Below are 18353 nucleotides of genomic sequence, written 5' to 3' on the forward strand. Positions count from 1 at the left end.
AAATAGGTTTATGCTCTTGTATGAGCATGAACAATAAAGGCTAATGGATACTGGATTGCATTAGCAAGAGCAGAGCCAGCAGGTCGAAGGAAGTGATTATTTCCCTCTTTTTGGCGCTTGCGAAGCCACATCTGGAGTACGGCGTCCAGCTCCCTCCTTCCCCCATAGCAGACGCTGACACGCTGGAGGGAGTCTGGCAGGGCTGGAGCAGACCCCTGGGGCCGAGGGAGCTGTCTTCGCCCGGTCGGGGAAGAGGGGGCTGAAGGGGTCCCAGCACGCTCGTAACCACCCAACTGGTGACCAGGGAGACTCTTCTCAGAGGTGCACAGCAAAAGGAGAACAGCAACACTTAAAACTTGCAGCAAGGCAAAGCTGGATAGATATAAGAGGATGAAAAGTGCTTCACACTGCCCAGCAGACTCGGTTAAAGTTTAGCTGCAGAAAGCCTGGAACAACCCGATCTAGATAGATAGCCGCCCTCTAAGCAGGAGGTTGAACTGGAGACCTTCCGAGTCTGCTCCCAGCCAAAATTGTTTTGCCATTCTGCAACAGAAAGCCTGAGTTGAAGGTTGCATCAGTCACTCTGTAGTCCAAAAGTCTGCACGCTTTCCATGACTGATTTTATTCTAAGATGTGTATATGACAAACAAACATGAAAGGGATTAATAGATGTCAGCCGTAAGAGTAGCAGAGTTGTGTGACACCACCAATATGGCTTTTATTTCTGTATCACCAGTTAATTTCATGGCATGCAGGAAAGGCAGAGGGTATTTGCTCAAAGTATTTACAGCCTAGTTTGCCCTGACACAGAAGAAGAAATGTTGAAGGATGAAGTTTGTAGCAGAGGGACCACACAAGCTTGTCTGTGGAAACATAAAGGGAATTAATTTGTTTATCTACAGAGGAAGTTATCCCAGGATAGCTCTTTGTGTTTAACTCCCCGAGTGGATGCCTTTCTCCTACAGTGAGGTTCTTCTGCAAGCGGGTTAATTTAATTTGAGATGAGGCATTCTTCTTCTGGAATAAGAACCCCAGGAGTTCATCAGGAATGTAATCCGCATTAATTCTGCCGGCGCTCATTGTATTAACCTTAATTGTAATGGCTGGGTGATGTTCTTGGGGGGCAGCCTTTGTACTGGCAGAGGAATGCTATGGGGATTCTGCATTCCTACAGCTGCAGCTGAAGGAGAAGCAGGATGGGGATGCTCCTCACATGGAAAAGAAGTTGCGTGCAAGATGCCTGGTCTGCTCTTACAATGTTATTCATCCCAGTTGCCTAAACATGACACTGGGCCTAAACACGTGATGACTGAGCTCCTCCTGTGATTTATATAACCTTTCTCCTCCAAATCTGCTTTTAACTCTTTTATTTCGTGTTTTTTTTTCTTTTCTAGTGCAGTTCTGCACAAGTTCTCTGTTGGAGTCTCATCTGAAGTTAGGTGGGCAGGGAACAAGTAGATAGGTGTTGGTTTCTCTTGAAACTCTTGTGCTTCCATAAAGTGGAAATCCTCCTCCAGAAGTGGAGGGAGGAAGGGAGAGCGTGGGGAGAACTGCATCGTTGTGTTTCTGATGCACATGCAGGCTGCCAGAGGTGGGGGATTGCATCTGTAGCCTCATCTCTTCGCTGGACTAAGTTGAGGAAATGTTTAAGTTCTCTCTCTGTTTCCTGGTTTATTAAATGGGGATATGATATCCATGTTCATCTTTTCTAAGAAAAAGCGTGAAAGCCCTTTGAACATCGCACTGTCCTTACCGTGATTATTTCTCTGCTAGAAATGATGTGACTTGCGGTATTTAAAAAAATGCAAATGCTATTACTGCAGTTCAGTATGGGTTGAGAGACCAAAGATTTCTTTCCAAGCTGTCTTTCAAGTGTACGCCCCATGGATCAGAAGACTGAGGCAAAGTAGTGCTGTAAAATAATGTTTAAAGAGTCTGAGCAATGTTTGCTGTTTCAGAGGCACGGTCCTCAGATGCTGGAAGCATGCAGAGTTTCCCCTAAAGTATTAAATGTTTCAAAACGTTGGAGAGCAAAAGAGCACTAGCTAGTCAGTAACCTTGCCAAAATAAACTGTCAGATGTGGAGGGAAGTTTTCAGGGACAAAAATGAAGATCTCCTGCTTTGTTGATCCTGTGTGTGACACAAGTGCTCCACACGTTGCGGTGGGGTTTGTGATAGGGTCGGCTTCCCAGGCCATTTTCCCCAGCCTTGCTATTTTGCACCCCTGATGAACTCTGCACCCTTGAGCACCTCTTGCTCCGAGCAGCAAAAGCACCCCAAGGTTCAGGAAATGAAAGGGGATTTTTGAGTGGAAAAAAATGCAATTGTATACACACCCAATTTGCTACTCCCTTATATATATATTTTTTTTATATATATATACACACACACATATATATACACACACACACATACAGAATATAAATATATATAACAAAAGTGATGATTGTTTTAAAAAGGAGACACACAACAATGCTAGAAAGTAATGTATAAAAAATGCAAAACTGGAGAGCCACAATTAAGATGTAGCCTTGAGAAACCTGCAAGGGAAAGGCACAGTTTGTAGGGGAAAAGAATAGTAGGTAGTGGGAGAGTGAAAACTTTTGGCCCCTTGTCCAAGAGGAGTAGTAATTGCGAGTGTAATTGCATCAGCTGAGATTTGAATATGTTTGCCTGTAATTATCACAGAGATGTGCAGACAGCATCTTTTGGAGAAGGACCTCCAGCTCCCTGGCAGATTTTGTGCTGGTTTACCAACGGGCATAGCTCCGTTTGCTTCTCCCTGTTACAAGGCGCAGCATTTAAACAGTTCCCTTAATACGCTGTGAAATGACACGCTCTTAAGACTTTGACTATTGCCTACAATTCACTTGATTTAACAGAGCCATGCACAAAGCACCAAAGCAGCAGCGTTATTCCTGAATCCTGCCTTTCCCCCCTTCCCAAACCAAGGAGGGCTCTCCCGAGTGGGGGAAACTTGTTGATTTTTTTTTCTCCCTCGCGTTGGGAGAGGAGGCAGGCAGGGTGCAGGCAGGCAGGCAGGAGGAGGGTTAAGGAGCGAGGGCGTTGCTCGCCTGCCTGATGTCATGGAGGCAGCAGCGGTTGAAGGGGGCCCTTTGTTGGCAGCGGAGCCCCGGCAGCCCTGCCTGCACCCAGCGCCCGGCGGCGTGCGGGCAGCTGCCGCAAACTGCGGGCAGAAGTGACTGCCCAACTTGGTTGGCTTTGCTTTTCTCTTCGTTTTTATTTTCCCTTTCCCCCCCCTCCCCTCCTCTCTCCCGCCAAAAGAGTTGGGAAGGAGGGAAGATGGCTGGAGTTAACTCCCCGGGAGAGGAGATGCGGGGCCCCAGGATTTTCCGCCTCTCGGGCTCGCCCTTGTAATGGTTTTCAGAGCGCTGGATTTCTTAGACTTTTCCTGGATATTTTGTTTTAGACTTTTCCTGGATATTTTGTTTTAGACTTTTCCTGGATTTTTTTAGACTCTTACCGGATTTTTTTTAGACTTTTTTTTTAGACTTTTACCGGATAATTCAACAGCGCGAGAAGAAGCTGAAAGGGGGGGGGGGGGGAAGGGAAACCAGACAGCCGAAGCCAAACTCTAACAAATGAAAATGTTGGAGATTTGCTTGAAATTGGTGGGTTGCAAATCGAAGAAAGGGCTTTCCTCCTCCTCCAGCTGCTACCTGGAAGGTGAGTACCCAAGGGGGCCGGGGTCGGGCCGTGCCCCCCGGGAGCGCAGCAGCCGGGGCCCCGGCTGCTGCGCTCCCGGGGGGCACGGCCCGACCCCGCCGCCATCCCAGACACGACTTTTATCCCTTGCTTGCAAGCTGGGGCCAGGCTTGGGGAGACGTTTGGTCCTGGCCAGCTTTAGGCTGGGCTTTTGCATGTGGGGGCGACGGAACCGAGCGGTGTACGCGGCATCCAGACCCCAGGTGACTTTCATTAACTGCAGTATACAAAGGGAGCGCGGCTCTACCATTTATGGTTGTAAAATGTCAAGTGATCTTATTGCCGAGCCCATAAACAAAGCCGTATCTTCAGGCCTCGGCTTTAACTTTTTTTGCCCAGGGAAGGATCTCCCTTATTTTGGACGTGAGAGGAGGATGGTAAAACCAACTCCAGGCTCAGGAAGAAAATTTATATGAATCCTCAGTAAAATATTTTCAGCGTGCGTTAATACATCATCTCTTAGTTCATTTTGGTTATCCCCTTGTAAGTTTGCTTTCCACAGGCGTTCATTTAACTGAATTTTCTTGCATATTTGCTTTTAAAAGGTGATTTTTGAGTTGCACCCATGGTAATTTTGAGATGTTAAACATATGGACCCGACCAGTTCAGATCGAAAGCCTTGGTGACAGAGGCACTGTGCCGGGCTGGGGGACTTAGGGCTGAGATCTTGCTTGGCGTGACCTCGAGCAAGTTCTTCACCCCGGCGTGGCTCCCCCCTATTCAGCCCCAGCCCCTTCGCTGCGCTAGCGGGGCTGTGTCCATCCCACCGGGGCGGCCCGGCCTTCTTCAACTTCTTTTGTGTTGCTGGATGTTGCTTCAGTAAAAATAATCCGCATGCCAGGAGGACCGTGCTAACTCATCAAATCAGAGGCACGAAAGGCAGCAGCTGATTTCCTGGGGCCTATCGCAAGTCGCTGTTGCTCAAGTCTCGAATATTCAGTGGAGAAATGGTCCTTGGAAATTCATAGGTTAGGAATCTCAAAATCTACAAATGGCTTCTCGTGGCAAACCCATCTGAAGGCATTTCGGATCAAGAGTCTGTATTCATCAGATGCATTTAGTGGGCCTGAAGAATTTTCTGTTTCTAAAATCAAAGAACAGTTTCCAGAGGACTTGTTTTTATTTGTTTAAAGTTAGAGAAACCTAATGGTAGGTGGATGCGTCTGAATAGTTTTGATCTTTCCTATGCAATTGAATTCTTCTGTGATCTTTTTGGTCTATAAAACCTCTATCTGTGTCCCCTGCCTCTGGTATTGCTCGGGCACGGCCGGGCTGCGCGTTGAGGAGCAGCTCCGAGCCGTGCTGGGCCCCTTTCTGTGCCGTTGGATCTTTCAACACAGCCCTGGGAGAATAGGCAGAGCGTCTGGGGCCTCTCTTCCCTGCAGAAATGAATGCTAAAGGATGATGTTACAAGGGTGTTACCCTGACTGTTTTTGCAAGTTCTCTCTTTTGTGTGTGTGACAACCACTCCCCCCCTCCCCAATTTGCGAGGCATTTACATAATAGGATTAGAGCATAGTTTGACTTGCGCCATATAGGCAGTATTGAGTTAAGAACATGATGGTTGATGCAATAAATATTGTAGTATTTCCACCTTCTGCTTCCCTGAGACTGTGGTTGCATATTTATTTTTTACAATGGGATGGGAAATGAGCATTGAAACAACTTTTAAATGATCTTCTATCAAAGTAGCTCAGTCTCATTTCTCAGCTCAGCATGGGGCAAAGCCGAAGTCAGCATTCAAGCGGCGTGTTAAAGGCGAACAAATGTGGCAACTGCACCCTTAATGCTGTGACAGTGGGTTAGGACATAGGCAGCCCAGGACCCACCGTAATCGACTGTAGGGTTCTTGGAAAGCAGGGTGAGAAGTGAGGATCTATAGTCATCTGGAGAGTGGGGAGTGAAAACAACAACAACAACAAAAAAGTAGGCTTTTGTGTTATTCCTTTCTAAAGCTGAAGGTCCCCACGTGGTATTCCTAGGCAGCTTTCTTATTAAAATTATTGTGACGTTGAGGACTCTTCAAAAGAGTAGTGGTGGCTAGCCCCAAACCCCTGTACTCCAAGGGCACAAGTGAAAATATGCTTGCGTTATTACCCTTAAGAAGATAAAGGTTTTTACATACAGATTTGTTAATTTTGATAGCAACCGCTTCAGCTTGCAGTCCTACGAAGGCCAGACTGACAGATCGTGAGAAGTGGGCAGGCTCGTGTCAAGGGCCACAAACTAGGGACCATTGCTCCTGAGTCCGAGCAGCCTGGGATGGCCAGTCCGTTCCCATGCGCGTCCCACAGCCTCGCTGAAGCTTCTGAAGGGATTAAGGAGATGATGGTGATATCATTGGAGGATTTAACTCTGCTCTTGTTATCTTAGTTGTATGGGAAGCTTTTGTGGACATGAGGGGAAAGCTGAAAGTTTCTTTACTGTGGTAGACTATGAAAACTTGAACGTAACTGCTTAAAGGATTTAAAGTCCATTAGTTGCGTGGAAAATCAGTTGCAGCCAGGAGGATAGATTAAATTTTACCTAATTCAATTTCTTATTTTGGTTTTATGTGTTAACAAAAACACGACAGTGTTTGGTTGATGAATAGCATGGGACTGTAACAAAATCAAATCTATCTGTTATATTTTTAAACACACTTCTTGAAAATACTGTATTGAGGTTGACTTTGATATAGGGCTGATTTAGAGTCAGGTGCAGGTGTAGGTGTACATGTCTTTTGACCAGGTAATCAGAAATGTTTGTTTTTCATAGTGGTCCTCTTCTGAAAGGCTTTTATGCTCTGTTAGTTTGCAGGGACGAGGATTGTTTGTAGAGTCCTCTTTGTGGTGGTGTGGAGAGATGGCAGGTGCTACGTCCCATTGCTGTGCGCTTTGCGGTGTACAGGCAGGCTTGCCTGCTTGCTGAAAAAGTTGAGACCTTTTCTTAATTTGATCAAAAATAAGTTTAAACTGATTCTAACAATTACTGAGATTTCATGTTGATGTTTGAGCTGGCCATTTTTTGCCCTCGTTTCTATTCTCACTAGTAAATATTATTTTAAAATGTGAGAGATCTGAATTTCTGTCATCTGCTTTCTCCTTTCTGCCCGTGCCAAACTGAATAATTCCTCACCCACTTCACACCAAGAAAGGGTAAAGAGTAGAAGGAAAGAGGCACAGCAAGTACTGCTGCCAATCTGATCTGGAAAACAGAACGTGTCCATGTCCCAAATAGGGGCTGAAATAGTCTTGCTGCCTTTTTGGGCTTGCTCTACTGCTGAAAGGCAGAAGTCTTGTTTAAAACCTGTCAGTGTTCTCTGTGAAGTTTAAAAACTGTTCTGAGGACACTAGTAAAGTCCTTTGTTTTCTAACTGAAATGATTTCTGTCCTGCCAGCTGTCAGATTGGCGCTCTCTCTTTTTTTTTTTCCCCTTTTCCTTTAGAGTGTCTTGTTACAGCTAGAGCAGACGAGCCTGGGGAGGAGCAGCAGCCCGTAGCCATCGCTTCGTTCCTGGAGAGTTTCTTTTTTATGTGTTTGGGCAGATATTGAGCCAAACCCAAATCTGCAATGCCAGCGACTCGTCCTGCCCTGGTGTCGCTGGGCTCATCAGGCAGGTCTTCGGTCAATCTGTTAGGAAGAGCGAGTGCATTAAGACGGTGTTGCTGCCTCCCAGGAAAGAGCCTTCTGTTTGTTTCCTCTCTTCCTTGGCTATTTTCTGCTCCTCACCTCTTGGCCTCTCATCTCCCATCACTCAGTAGAGTTCTTCCTTTTAAATATGTTTCTGGCTTTGTAATGGCTTGCTAGTTATGTGCTTGCTCCAGCGGTTCGCGCCTGTCCCATCCTTATTAAAAAAGCTGGCTGGTGGTGCTTGCTGCCATTTCCCATGGGTTGTGGTAAGGAAAGTATCATCGTTTCATTGGAAGAGCTGTAACTGTCTTAAACTGACCTAAAACTGATCATACACAGACACGTTTGTCCTTCCCTGAGCAATCTGGGGCTGCTTAGTAAAATAGGGAAATGTAACAGTAAATCTCCATGATTCTTGCTCGGTACTTCCCCTCCCCAAGGCTCAGAAACGGGCAAACCTTCTGCTCCTTTAGTAAGGAAACCAAAACAGAAATTGTAAAAGTTTTCAGAGATACGCAAGTGTCATTGAAATTCACTTGGATCTAGTTACTTTCCCCTTCCTCTCCCAGAGGTTATAATCTAGGGTCAGGCAGCAGTTTAGTAGCAGATTTGGGAATAAAATCCCAATTTCTGCCATACCCACTATTCCATTCCATACATCTCCAACTGTGATTAGCTGGCTGGAGAAAGATGATATTTACCATGTCACTAATGGGTTATAAATGGAATAAACTCAGTGAATGAACTCGAGTGGAACCTGCAGGCTAATATAAGAGTGAACTTTCAAAAAAAAAAAAGGGGGGGGGAGGGAAAACGCAAAACAAAAAACCCAAACAAACAAAAAACCCAAAACAACAAAAAAACCAACACAAACAAACAAACCCCAACCTCAAAAAAGCCCCAGATGACAGAATCATCTCTTGGAGGAGTGGGAGAAGCCACATCATCAGGGGTGCTTAGTGTTAGACGAGGTAAAACACTGCAGTTGACTGTGGGGGCCTGTTTGTGCATGGGCACTGAAGCAGGAGCCATGGCTGGCCTTGTTCTCTCGTGTTTGCGTTCAGCAGACTTGGTTTTCAGTATTTAGAGTGCCAGAGGTTGCTGGTGGCCGTGCAAGAAGGGGTGCAGCCTGCCTGCGGGGCGAAGGCGCCTCGCTGGGGGTGGAAATAGGGTAGCACAGCTGGGGAGGCTGGCCCAGCACAGGAGTGGGTCTGGTTGAGAGAGCCATTTTTGGCTCTATTTTGGATCTATTTTTGCACTGCTTCATCTCTGTATAGAACTACACAATATTTAAAAAGTGATCGTTTGTCCTCATGCTGGCTGTAAGAACATGGACTTGCCAAATATCAGCCAAGAGCAGAAGCAACAGCGATAGCCTTTGCTGCAGAAGGTTATATGGCCTTTGCTGGAGAGGGTGACAGGAGAGGCCGAGCATGATCTCACTAAAGGGATGAGTCTGAAATAAAACACAAAACCTTCCTTTTTTTTTTTTTTTTTTTTTTTGGAAAGATCTGGTTTACAGATTTTTTTTTTCTTTTTTTTTTTAAAAAAAAATCCATATTCCATCAGGCATAGGGAATCTGTGAGGGCCACTAAGGAAATACTGGGACAGGGAGGCGGCTGCTCCATCATATGTGCTCGGAGTCGGGAACATTTGGATGTATTAAATCTGCATAGTTATTCTGCCATTTATCATAATCTCTTCCAGGGGAAAAGGAGAGTAGGGGGAATGTAGGGAAAGGAGAAGCTTTAGATAGCATGTGCTGTACCTCCACAGAGATTACTAGATGTATTCTGCCTCTAGAGCTCCCTCGCTCTAGAAACCTTGTGGAAAAAATGCCAGCACAGTTTGTAAGGCCACAGGATGTTTGTTTTGTAGGGAGACAGGAGGTCTCTTCCTTCCCTCGGGACTGCCCGCAGTCAGCTGTGGAGGAGCCGAGTGTAATTCTGTGCTTCTGCCTCTTTTCCAGCCCTTCCCTTAAATTACTAAGGAAATTTGCTTGCGTTGGTCTAGACCAGAATTGTTCATATCTGAGAACTTCTTACACAGTCCCTAACAATGATTCATGACTTCATATAAACAGTAATTAGCAGGAGAGAGTTACGCTTATGAAACCTTTTAGTGTGCAAACATAAATATCTCCTGGTAAAAACTTAATTTACGGGAGAAATGAAGACATTCTTATGGCTAATGCGTCAAAATAAAAGCTGCTGTTGTCTTATTTCAAAGTCTGCTCTGCTTTAATTAAGAGTCATCATTTAGTTGGTGTTAGTGGAGAACTGAATTACACCATTGCCTCAGGACTCCTCCCAGGAATCCAGGTGTCATTCGGAGCACGCTATAATCAAAGTAATAAATTACAGTCTTGCTGGGACGCAGCAGAAGACAAAGTGGATGCGTGGAAGGAATCACAGCGCAGAGATAGCAAACTGAATTACGCTCGCTTCCTGCCCCATCGCCGTGCCAGGATACCCTCCTGTAGGTATAGCAGCCGGGCTGATTTATTAGGAGGAATCTGGCCCATTGAAGAGCTCAGCAGTGCTGTAAAATTGTAGTTAAAACTAGCAGTAGGAGGTGAAGAAGCTGTAGTGTCTTGAAAAAGACCCTCTATACGTCTGAACAGCAATGTCTAATCCCTGCTCTGAAGGACTGCAACGTCTAGGCAAATTGACTAGAGAGTGGCTGCTGACAGCCGGCTGGACGTGGCTCCCAGATGGACATGTCCTGTCTGCCTCTCTCACTTCATGGTTTTGTGTCCTGAGTCTGCTGACAGCCTCCTCTTGGGGCCCAGACCTTTAAAAGTGTGTTTTGTCACGGTCTATCAAGCTTCTGCTACACTCGGGTCACCACAACTCTGCTCTTTCCTTTACGCTCTGCTCCGTGTTGACTCAGAGCCTCATCCTCCCTTTCTTGCTGCCCTTAAGCTTCATTCAATCACTGCCTTCCCCACCCTAGCTCTTAACTTGGGGTTCCTATCTTCTGGAAACGCCAGCCCTAACCCAACTCAAGAGTTGGGTCTTGCATCGCCCTGTCGTGTTCTCCCGCGCAGCAGCGTTCACACGCAGCGTGCATCTCCGTCGGAGTGCCAGCGGCTGAGCGGGGGGGGCCGACTTGGGGGATACAGAGGATACGAGCCTGTCTGTGTGCAGCATCCTATGTATTCACTGGGGGACTTGTGTGGTTTTCCAGCTTAGCAAATTCTCCTACATTTATTTAACAGCCCTTGCTCTTGCCGGTCCTGGGGTTTGCAGACAGTTATCACTGAGTCAGTGTTTGTAGGAATGTCATGGAGCAAAACCAGCCTTCCTTGACTTTCGCACTGCAGCTTGTGGGTGTTTTCGGTGTTTGACACAGTGTTGTCTCATGGTCTGAATCGAAGCACAAACCTTGGCATCCGTGTGTAATGAGTCAGTCCCAGCATCGCCGCGGCCTGGGCACGAGGGAGGGATTCTTGCGGAGCGCTTGGCTTTCCTCCCGCATCCCCATCCGCGGCCGTGCATGAGCCGTCCTTCGCTGGGCTGCGATCACGCTGGAGTTGGAGGGAAGCCTGTCTTGGATTTCCTGCCTTCCTGTCGAATCAGTCCCCCATGGGGAGGCATTTTCCTTCCTAACGGAGGTTATGATCCATCCCACCGTGCAGCATGTACCGGTTTGTACCATATTTGGGGGAGAGCATCGCAGCGTTGCTCCTTGCTGAGGTTGTGTATCTGCTACTTGCAGCTCTCTGCTGTCTGTCTGTTCCAGGTGTTTACTGATGGTGTAACTCCTCGGAGTATCTCCAGTCACTGCAGCGCCCTGTGTTTGATAAGGGAGCTTAATGGGCTTGACAGGATCAAAACGTTTTCATGGTAAAATGGTTACAGCTTAATTTTCTGAAAGTGGATTTTCTGTTTCTTTTCTCATTGTCCCTCTTGAAGCAAACCCAGACTATTAAAATGTATTCTCCTGCAGGAAACACGAGGGGGAAGCAAGGATGCTTTAAAAAACCACCCAACACACCACCACCTTTTCTGGCTGTGGAATCGTTTAGAAAGCAGAATTATTTGACTTCTCTGATTCACTATAAAAATATCTATCCCTGCAGATATGGTTTGGCTAGGAAAACAGGCCCAACAGTGTGTATACTTGCTGTTTTGCTCTCTGCCCACATATATGATACTACCTTTTCCAAAGAACGCAGTAGTACTCGTGTTCATAAATAATCACCAGAGAGCATTTACCAGTGATCTGACTGATACATCGAGGATGCCAGATTGGCTGTGGGTGAATAGTGGCACTTTCACCACCGAAGCTTAGAAAATAATGGGATTTGTTATTGTTTGTAGGGTTGGGGGTTTTGGGTGTGGTGGTTTTTTTTTTTTTTTTTTTTAGCATTTCCCCATTGGTAAATGTACTTTGGACCTGTCCCAATCCACACTTGACTTCCATATGTTTTCTGGTGTCAGTCGTATCAGTTCTTCACTGGGTTATTGGTGCAGCTTATGCTGGATTTCTGACCAAACAAGCAATAGTGTTAAAAGCATATTTTGGTATGATTGCATCTACATAGCAGCCCCTTGCTAGTGAGTATTACAAGTATAAAGAGAGAACTGTGCTCCCAGATGACCTGATAATGTAGAAGACACTTGGCCTGGGATTTCTCCCTCCAAAGCCCTCTGCATTTGCCTGTGCAGAAGAGGGATTCAGCAGTGAGCGGGGGGAGCAGGCGGGGGCTGGTGCTGTGTAATGAAGAGCAATTTCGTGGCGTGAGGGGCTGGGTGTGATCGTGCCATGTTTCCTGTCCCTGTAGCTGCACTGACACGATGGTTTGTGTGTGGTGCTGTGACCTCGCTCAACGAACTCATCCAGATGGAAAATAACCCTTCAAAACCCAAGATTTTCACAGCTTATTGTCCTGGGTTCGTGCCAGCACAGTCACCCGCGGGGCTGCCAGCACAGCTGGGGGTGGCACATTGGAGTGAGGGTGCACAGCTACCTGGAGCATCACTGCCCCAAACTCTTGAGTCATGGTCTGGAGGGGAGGGTTTGCCGGAACGACTGGAATAAAATCCCCTGATGTACTTGGACTTGCCTGATATTTACTGAATACTACACGCCTAATGTGCTGCAGTGTACAAAAAACTTGGGCAGTTGGTTTTTACTCACCTGTGAAGCTCAGTTTTTAGGAATCTCTTTTTCTGGAGGTATCTCGGGGCTCCTAAAAATGTAGAAAGCTCATAGTGTGAAGTACGCTCACTGCTGCGCTCTGGTTTCGAGAGCGGCAAGCAGGAGAGTGAGTGACAAAAAAGGCACATCCTTGTACTCAAATAAGAAGGGAAATGATTAAAAATACTGTGAAGAACACAAGTATGTATCTCATTCTTAAATACCATGTCTTATAAATCTCGCCCTGCCTGGCTTTCTGTGCTGCACGTTCTGGCAATTTCATTTATAGGATAATTAAGGGATTTACCTTTTAAAGGTCTTGGGTTTGTTTTCAAATCTAACCATTCCAGCAGTCAGGCATGAGCCAAAGGATTTACAAGCAGCAACACCCTATGCGAGCAGCATTTACTGGAGGGAGGGAGGGAGGGAGAGGGGCTTTCCCTCTCCTGCCTGCTGTGGGAGGCAGGAGCTGGGGGCTGGGGGACAGCTCTGGGACGAGGGTGTCCTGCCTATGTGGCAGGAGATCTACATTAAAGAGCTGTCCGTATCTGTCCTCTGACGCACGAGGAGCACACCTGTCAAGAAACAATGTAAATTAGAAAATCGGAGTGCGTGGGTTTACCAGATGGCTTTTATCAGCAAAAATGAACCTGCCTTTCCCCCCCGCCCCCTTCTTTCTCCAGAAGCCCTTCAGAGGCCGGTAGTGTCGGACTTCGAGCCCCAGGGTCTGAGCGAAGCAGCTCGCTGGAACTCCAAGGAAAACCTTCTGTCCTGTCCTAGTGAAAATGACCCCCATCTCTTTGTTGCACTGTATGATTTTGTGGCGAGTGGGGACAACACTCTCAGCATAACTAAAGGTAAGGTAACTGGGCAGAATGGTACTGGGAGTGTGTGAGAAGGCGTAGAAAGAAAAGTCACTGTGGAATAACTGAGTTATACACTAAACGCTATGGAATTTTTTTTACTGTGGGAATTCTTCTTAAACAAATACAAATACTTCACAAAGTCATAACCTTTTAAAAGGTTAAAACTGTCTGAAGTTTTTGCATTGGGCAAGAAACTATTTGCCAAAACTAAGGTCTCCATTAGGAGCAAGAATTTGAACTGAGAAATTAAACTAAGCTGATTTTTTAGAGGCTGGCCTTTATCATTTTCATAGTTCTCCAAAACACAGTCCCTGTATGAAAAATGACTGTACAGATACAGTGTTTTTTTACTCAGTTCTTCTGTTCCTTATGTATACTCCAAGTCATGTCTGCTTACTTTGCTAATTGAAATTATTTTTTTATTGTTTATTCACTCCTGTTCTCTCCTAGCCCCATCAAGCCAACTCAGTTCAAATAAAATTTGCTGGATTGATTTTTTTAAGCGCAAGCAATATCAGAGCTCATGCAGAACTGCACGAGAGCCTATCAAACTCCTGAAGCATGCATGCATGTGACTTTATTTGGCTTTGAGGGGTCCACTCAAGCTTAAAGAAACACACATGCTCCCTGCTCGGTCAGATACCTATTCTTATAGGAGATCATTAATGATCTGTTAGCCAGAAAGAACCTGTCTTTCTCCTCAGCTCCCAAGTTTGCCATGTCTAAATATATTTTCTTCTTGCGCTAAGGTGAAAAGCTCCGTGTCCTGGGCTACAATCATAACGGGGAATGGTGCGAGGCCCAAACGAAGAACGGACAAGGCTGGGTGCCCAGCAATTACATCACCCCAGTGAATAGTTTGGAGAAGCATTCCTGGTATCACGGACCAGTGTCACGTAACGCTGCTGAGTACCTTCTGAGTAGCGGAATCAACGGCAGCTTTCTTGTGCGAGAGAGTGAGAGCAGTCCAGGACAGAGATCTATTTCACTGCGATACGAAGGAAGGGTGTACCACTACAGAATAAACACTGCATCTGATGGAAAGGTAGGTTGCAGGCTATCCAAACCATGAAGGAAAACCTTGCCGGTATACTTTGTCTGCTGACTGCATGAGGTCAAGTAGTAGCAATTGAATTGAGCAATTCTGAACCCTGTTCACAATGTTCATCATCGGTGGTTACAACAAACTGTAAGATTCCGACACGGCTGTGACAAAACAGTTTTACTCCTTTAGCAAACTTCTGGTGAGGTGTAGTACAGCTAAGTAGCGAAACACATCAGAGCTGAATGTAATAGATATCATTAATAAGAGATTCTGAGGATGAATTCTTGTCCCTTATGTTCAAAAGATAATCTCTTCGACTGCCAAATCGGAAAAGTCAGCACCTGTTGCTAATAATCCTGTAAATATTAGGGACAGAATGTTTCTTGAGCTATTCTGTAGTATTTTTAACTACTGTTTTGATTTCTCTACAGTATTTCAGCGTGATCATTGGAGACGGGTAGGCACTTTCACTTTTATATGGGCCCAGTCTCTAGTTTCTTCATTTATGTCTTTTTTCCTAGATCGTTGTGTGCTGTAGCAGTGTTGCAATGCTGTGCTTTGTGGATGCTGCAGAGAAATGTTAGCGTAAAAGTGTAGTTTTCCACAGGTTTTTGTTTGAATGGAAACATTTCTACTGGCATTGAATTTCAGAAAATCTTGGTTTTAACGAATCTATTTTAAGCAGTGTCTCTTTAGATCCTGCGCAGAAGTTGAAGTGTGGGTCTGGAGCATGGCAGCTGAGGCTCTTCATGCCAGCATCTAGTAGATGACAGATTCTGTGCCATTAAAGTATTTAAAAAGAAAAAAAAAAAAAATCAAGTATAGTAGTGGCCCACCATGGCCAATTTTCCTTTGTTCTGCAAGAGCTTTATTCTTCTTACAGCAATGTTGACAGCAAAATCTTTAGTATGAAAACATAGGGAACCAGTACATAGTGTTTCCTATTTATCAGACTCATGACTCTAAAACCTTTAATAAGATAAACAGCTTTTACTCCGTAATGAAATAGGTTTTGTCTGCGTTAGCAAACAGATTGTAATTGAGACAATTCTGACCATGTTATTTAAGGCAACGTATTTCCAAGTTATGGCGCTTTGATTCTTCCTTTTTCCTCCCATGTAGACACGCTCTGTGGTCAAAATCAGCACTGTGAAATGCTGACGTGCAGCATACTTGAAGGACTGCATGGCAATCTGGAGTATTATTCCTCCTCCTGTCTCTGTAGTTGATATTCCTTCTATTCACACGGATGCTGGCAGATGAGCAATGTTCACACGTGAACATTTTGAACCCTTCGGTTCCTCCTTCAATTGGTGTAAATAAGCATGTGTCCATGATGCTATAGCACGTGGTCTCCATTTTAGCTGTAAAAGGGTTTGGCATATGAAGGCTTTCATCCCAGCAGAGCTGTTTTTATCCCAAAAACCAGTTCTGCAGACCTACGATAATCCGTTCAGGTCTGTATTAGCCAGGTTAAGTGTTCATTTTCCACAAAGTTGCTTGAATTGGTGTTTTTGAGAAAAGGTGCAGGTCAGCACAATTCACTAAAGCAGACCTGCAGCTGATGGTGGTTGGAAATACAAAATGGAGAAGCGGCAGTGACCGAGAGCTGTGACTCCCGCGCTTTGGCTGTTCGTGCAGGGGCGAGCAAAGAGGTAGCCGCAGTCCTCCCCATTGCCAGCATCCCTGCAGAAGGGGCGATTTGCCATGTCCATGCATCAGGCGCTGCCTGGTGTGTTAAACCACATCAGTTTCAATTTGTGTTAATGAGCTGGGCAGTGAATTGCGACAGCTTAGTGGCAGACGTGCTGCCTGCTCTGCTGCTTCTGCTGCTGGGGGACGTTGCACTCTTCCAGCACCCTCTCCCTGGCTGTCAAAGCTGAGGAGCTAGAAAGAGAAACGGCTAATATCTCTGCTTTTCCCTCTGCAAAATGGAGACTGCTGGAGCAGGTCCCCCGCTCTGAGCTGCTGGTGCTGCACTCTATTACCGCTTCACAGCAGAGCATGGCTCTGCTGAAGGAAAGCTCTTACCTTCAACTCCCTGAGCACCTGGGGCCTTCCCAGCCTGCTGTATCATTAGTCAGCCTGTCCGGGGAATTTAATATCTGCAAGTGCTGCAGTAAGGATGAATGGCTTTGGTGGGATCGTATCCTGTGACTGAGAGAACATGCTGTCGGGAGAAAGAGGTATTAGAGGAACGTGTGGTACAACTCCTGCTCGGTGCAGAGGTGTGCCGTGCATCGCACAGCCCTACCCAGGCTTTTTCCTGGGGAAAACTGAAGGGTCTAGGAAGATGGTCAGAGGTGTGTATGTCTTAATTTTAGCACTGTTCATACTGAATGCATTGGGGTTTGACAACTTTAAAAAAAAAAAAAAAAAGAAAAATTCCTCAGGGAATTTGTTCTTTATTTTCCAGGTTAGTGGATCGTATTCTTCCGGACCACCTTTTAATGTTTTGTTGGTTTGTGGGTGTTTGGTTTTTTTGTTTTTTTGTTTTTTTTTTTTTTTTTAAGGAAGGCATTAAAAGTGATCTTTCTTGATTTGGCTGGCACGGTGCAGCTAGTCCTCTGGTAAACCACTTCCGTGGTACAGAGGACTTGGTTCTCCTGACTTGATAGTACTTGAGGCAAAGCCTCCTACTGAGTAACCCAACTGAATAAACAGCGTTGTCCAGCCAGTTCTTCAAATCCTGCTATCCTCAGCATTAACGACACAGGATGCGTGTCCTGCTTGAGTCTCTTGGAGCCTCCAGTGGCTGAACTGGATGCAGACTCGCTCCTTTATCATGAATCTTCATGGATTTTTTGTGTGGATGTTCAGTTTTGTCTGCTGACTGGGGAGGGGGAATCCCATCAGGTTATGGGCCAGTTGAACCACCCTTATAAAATATACTAGCCAGGAAAAAGAGATGTGGTCTGGTGACAGAAGCTGCAAATGAGCAGCTAACTTGTACAAGCAGAGCCCCTTGGAACAGGACTGCTGATGATATACAAAAACTGCCCAAATAATGTGTCAACAACATAGCCAGGGAGCAAATTGTGTGAGTCCCTACGTAACCTCACGCGGTACAGGAACGCTGAGTCTGTTACCTCTGGATGAGTACAGTTAGCAGCACCAGGAGGTTTTCTTGGGGGAAATTATCCAGCAAGCAGCTGAGGTAAGGCTTGGTAATTGGGGTCAGCGGAGAGGGGGGTTGCAGCGAGTAGTCAGAGCGCGTATGCAGCTCGCTGGGCTGCCTCGGCAGCATGCCGTTCATAGCTGCTCCTTGCTTCATCCTCTTGTGAGACATGCTTCAAATTCCAGATGAAGCGTAACTCTGATTTCCAGTAGTGCTAATGGAATAAAGGCCTTCAGAAGTCAGTGTTGAGATGTAATCACTGCGAGGTTAGAAAACCTCTGCCTACAGAATGAGCACATTTAGTGGGTGGATGTGGAGTTTTTTTAATGTAAATGGAAAACTTCATGTGTTGGAGTGTTGTCCTGTGACCTGGACAGGGTGATCCTGAGTTCTGTTCCCCATCCTGCTACGGGTTTGCTGTGAAACCTTTGGCCATTTATTTAACTTCTCTCTCCATCTGTAACAAGATCATATAATGTGTCACACAAAATACAGATACCTCTAATTTCCATGAGATTTTGAGATCATGAGATATAAGCCATCATAAAAGCATGGGCAGCTTCCTTCTCCGTACATCTCTAATACTTCCAAGTGATCCTGGAGTTCAGCATACTTTTCTACATCCATACTTTTATATTTTAGTCCTCAGTGTAACATGTGAACTGCTCGTACCGCTGCTAATACTATAAGTCATTCCCAAACAGGTATGGCTTGTTTTAAATTGTGGTTGTACTGGCTAATGCTTGGTGGTCCAAGCCATGCAGCTGTAAAAGCCTCTCTTATGTTGTCACTTTTCTGTTCTCAGAACATCTGTTTTTAAGGTGATTTCACCTCTTTGAC

General features: G+C 45.7%; 1 protein-coding gene across 2 annotated transcripts in view; it reads left to right on the top strand.

The window, feature by feature from the left end:
- Positions 1 to 18353, top strand: part of ABL1 (ABL proto-oncogene 1, non-receptor tyrosine kinase) — an 81883-nt gene that overhangs the window by 44482 nt on the left and 19048 nt on the right. The window contains exons 1-3 of one of the 2 annotated variants that reach the window (XM_075170542.1): positions 3534 to 3688; positions 13168 to 13341; positions 14100 to 14395. In XM_075170542.1, coding sequence (XP_075026643.1) covers positions 3604 to 3688; positions 13168 to 13341; positions 14100 to 14395 — 555 coding nt within the window. In that variant the 5' untranslated portion in view covers positions 3534 to 3603. Of the gene's footprint in view, positions 1 to 3533; positions 3689 to 13167; positions 13342 to 14099; positions 14396 to 18353 lie in introns of those variants that run through there. The other variant, XM_075170543.1, reaches the window with a different exon arrangement.

Source organism: Calonectris borealis, chromosome 21 (genome assembly GCF_964195595.1).
Source record: "Calonectris borealis chromosome 21, bCalBor7.hap1.2, whole genome shotgun sequence".
NCBI lineage: Eukaryota > Metazoa > Chordata > Aves > Procellariiformes > Procellariidae > Calonectris > Calonectris borealis.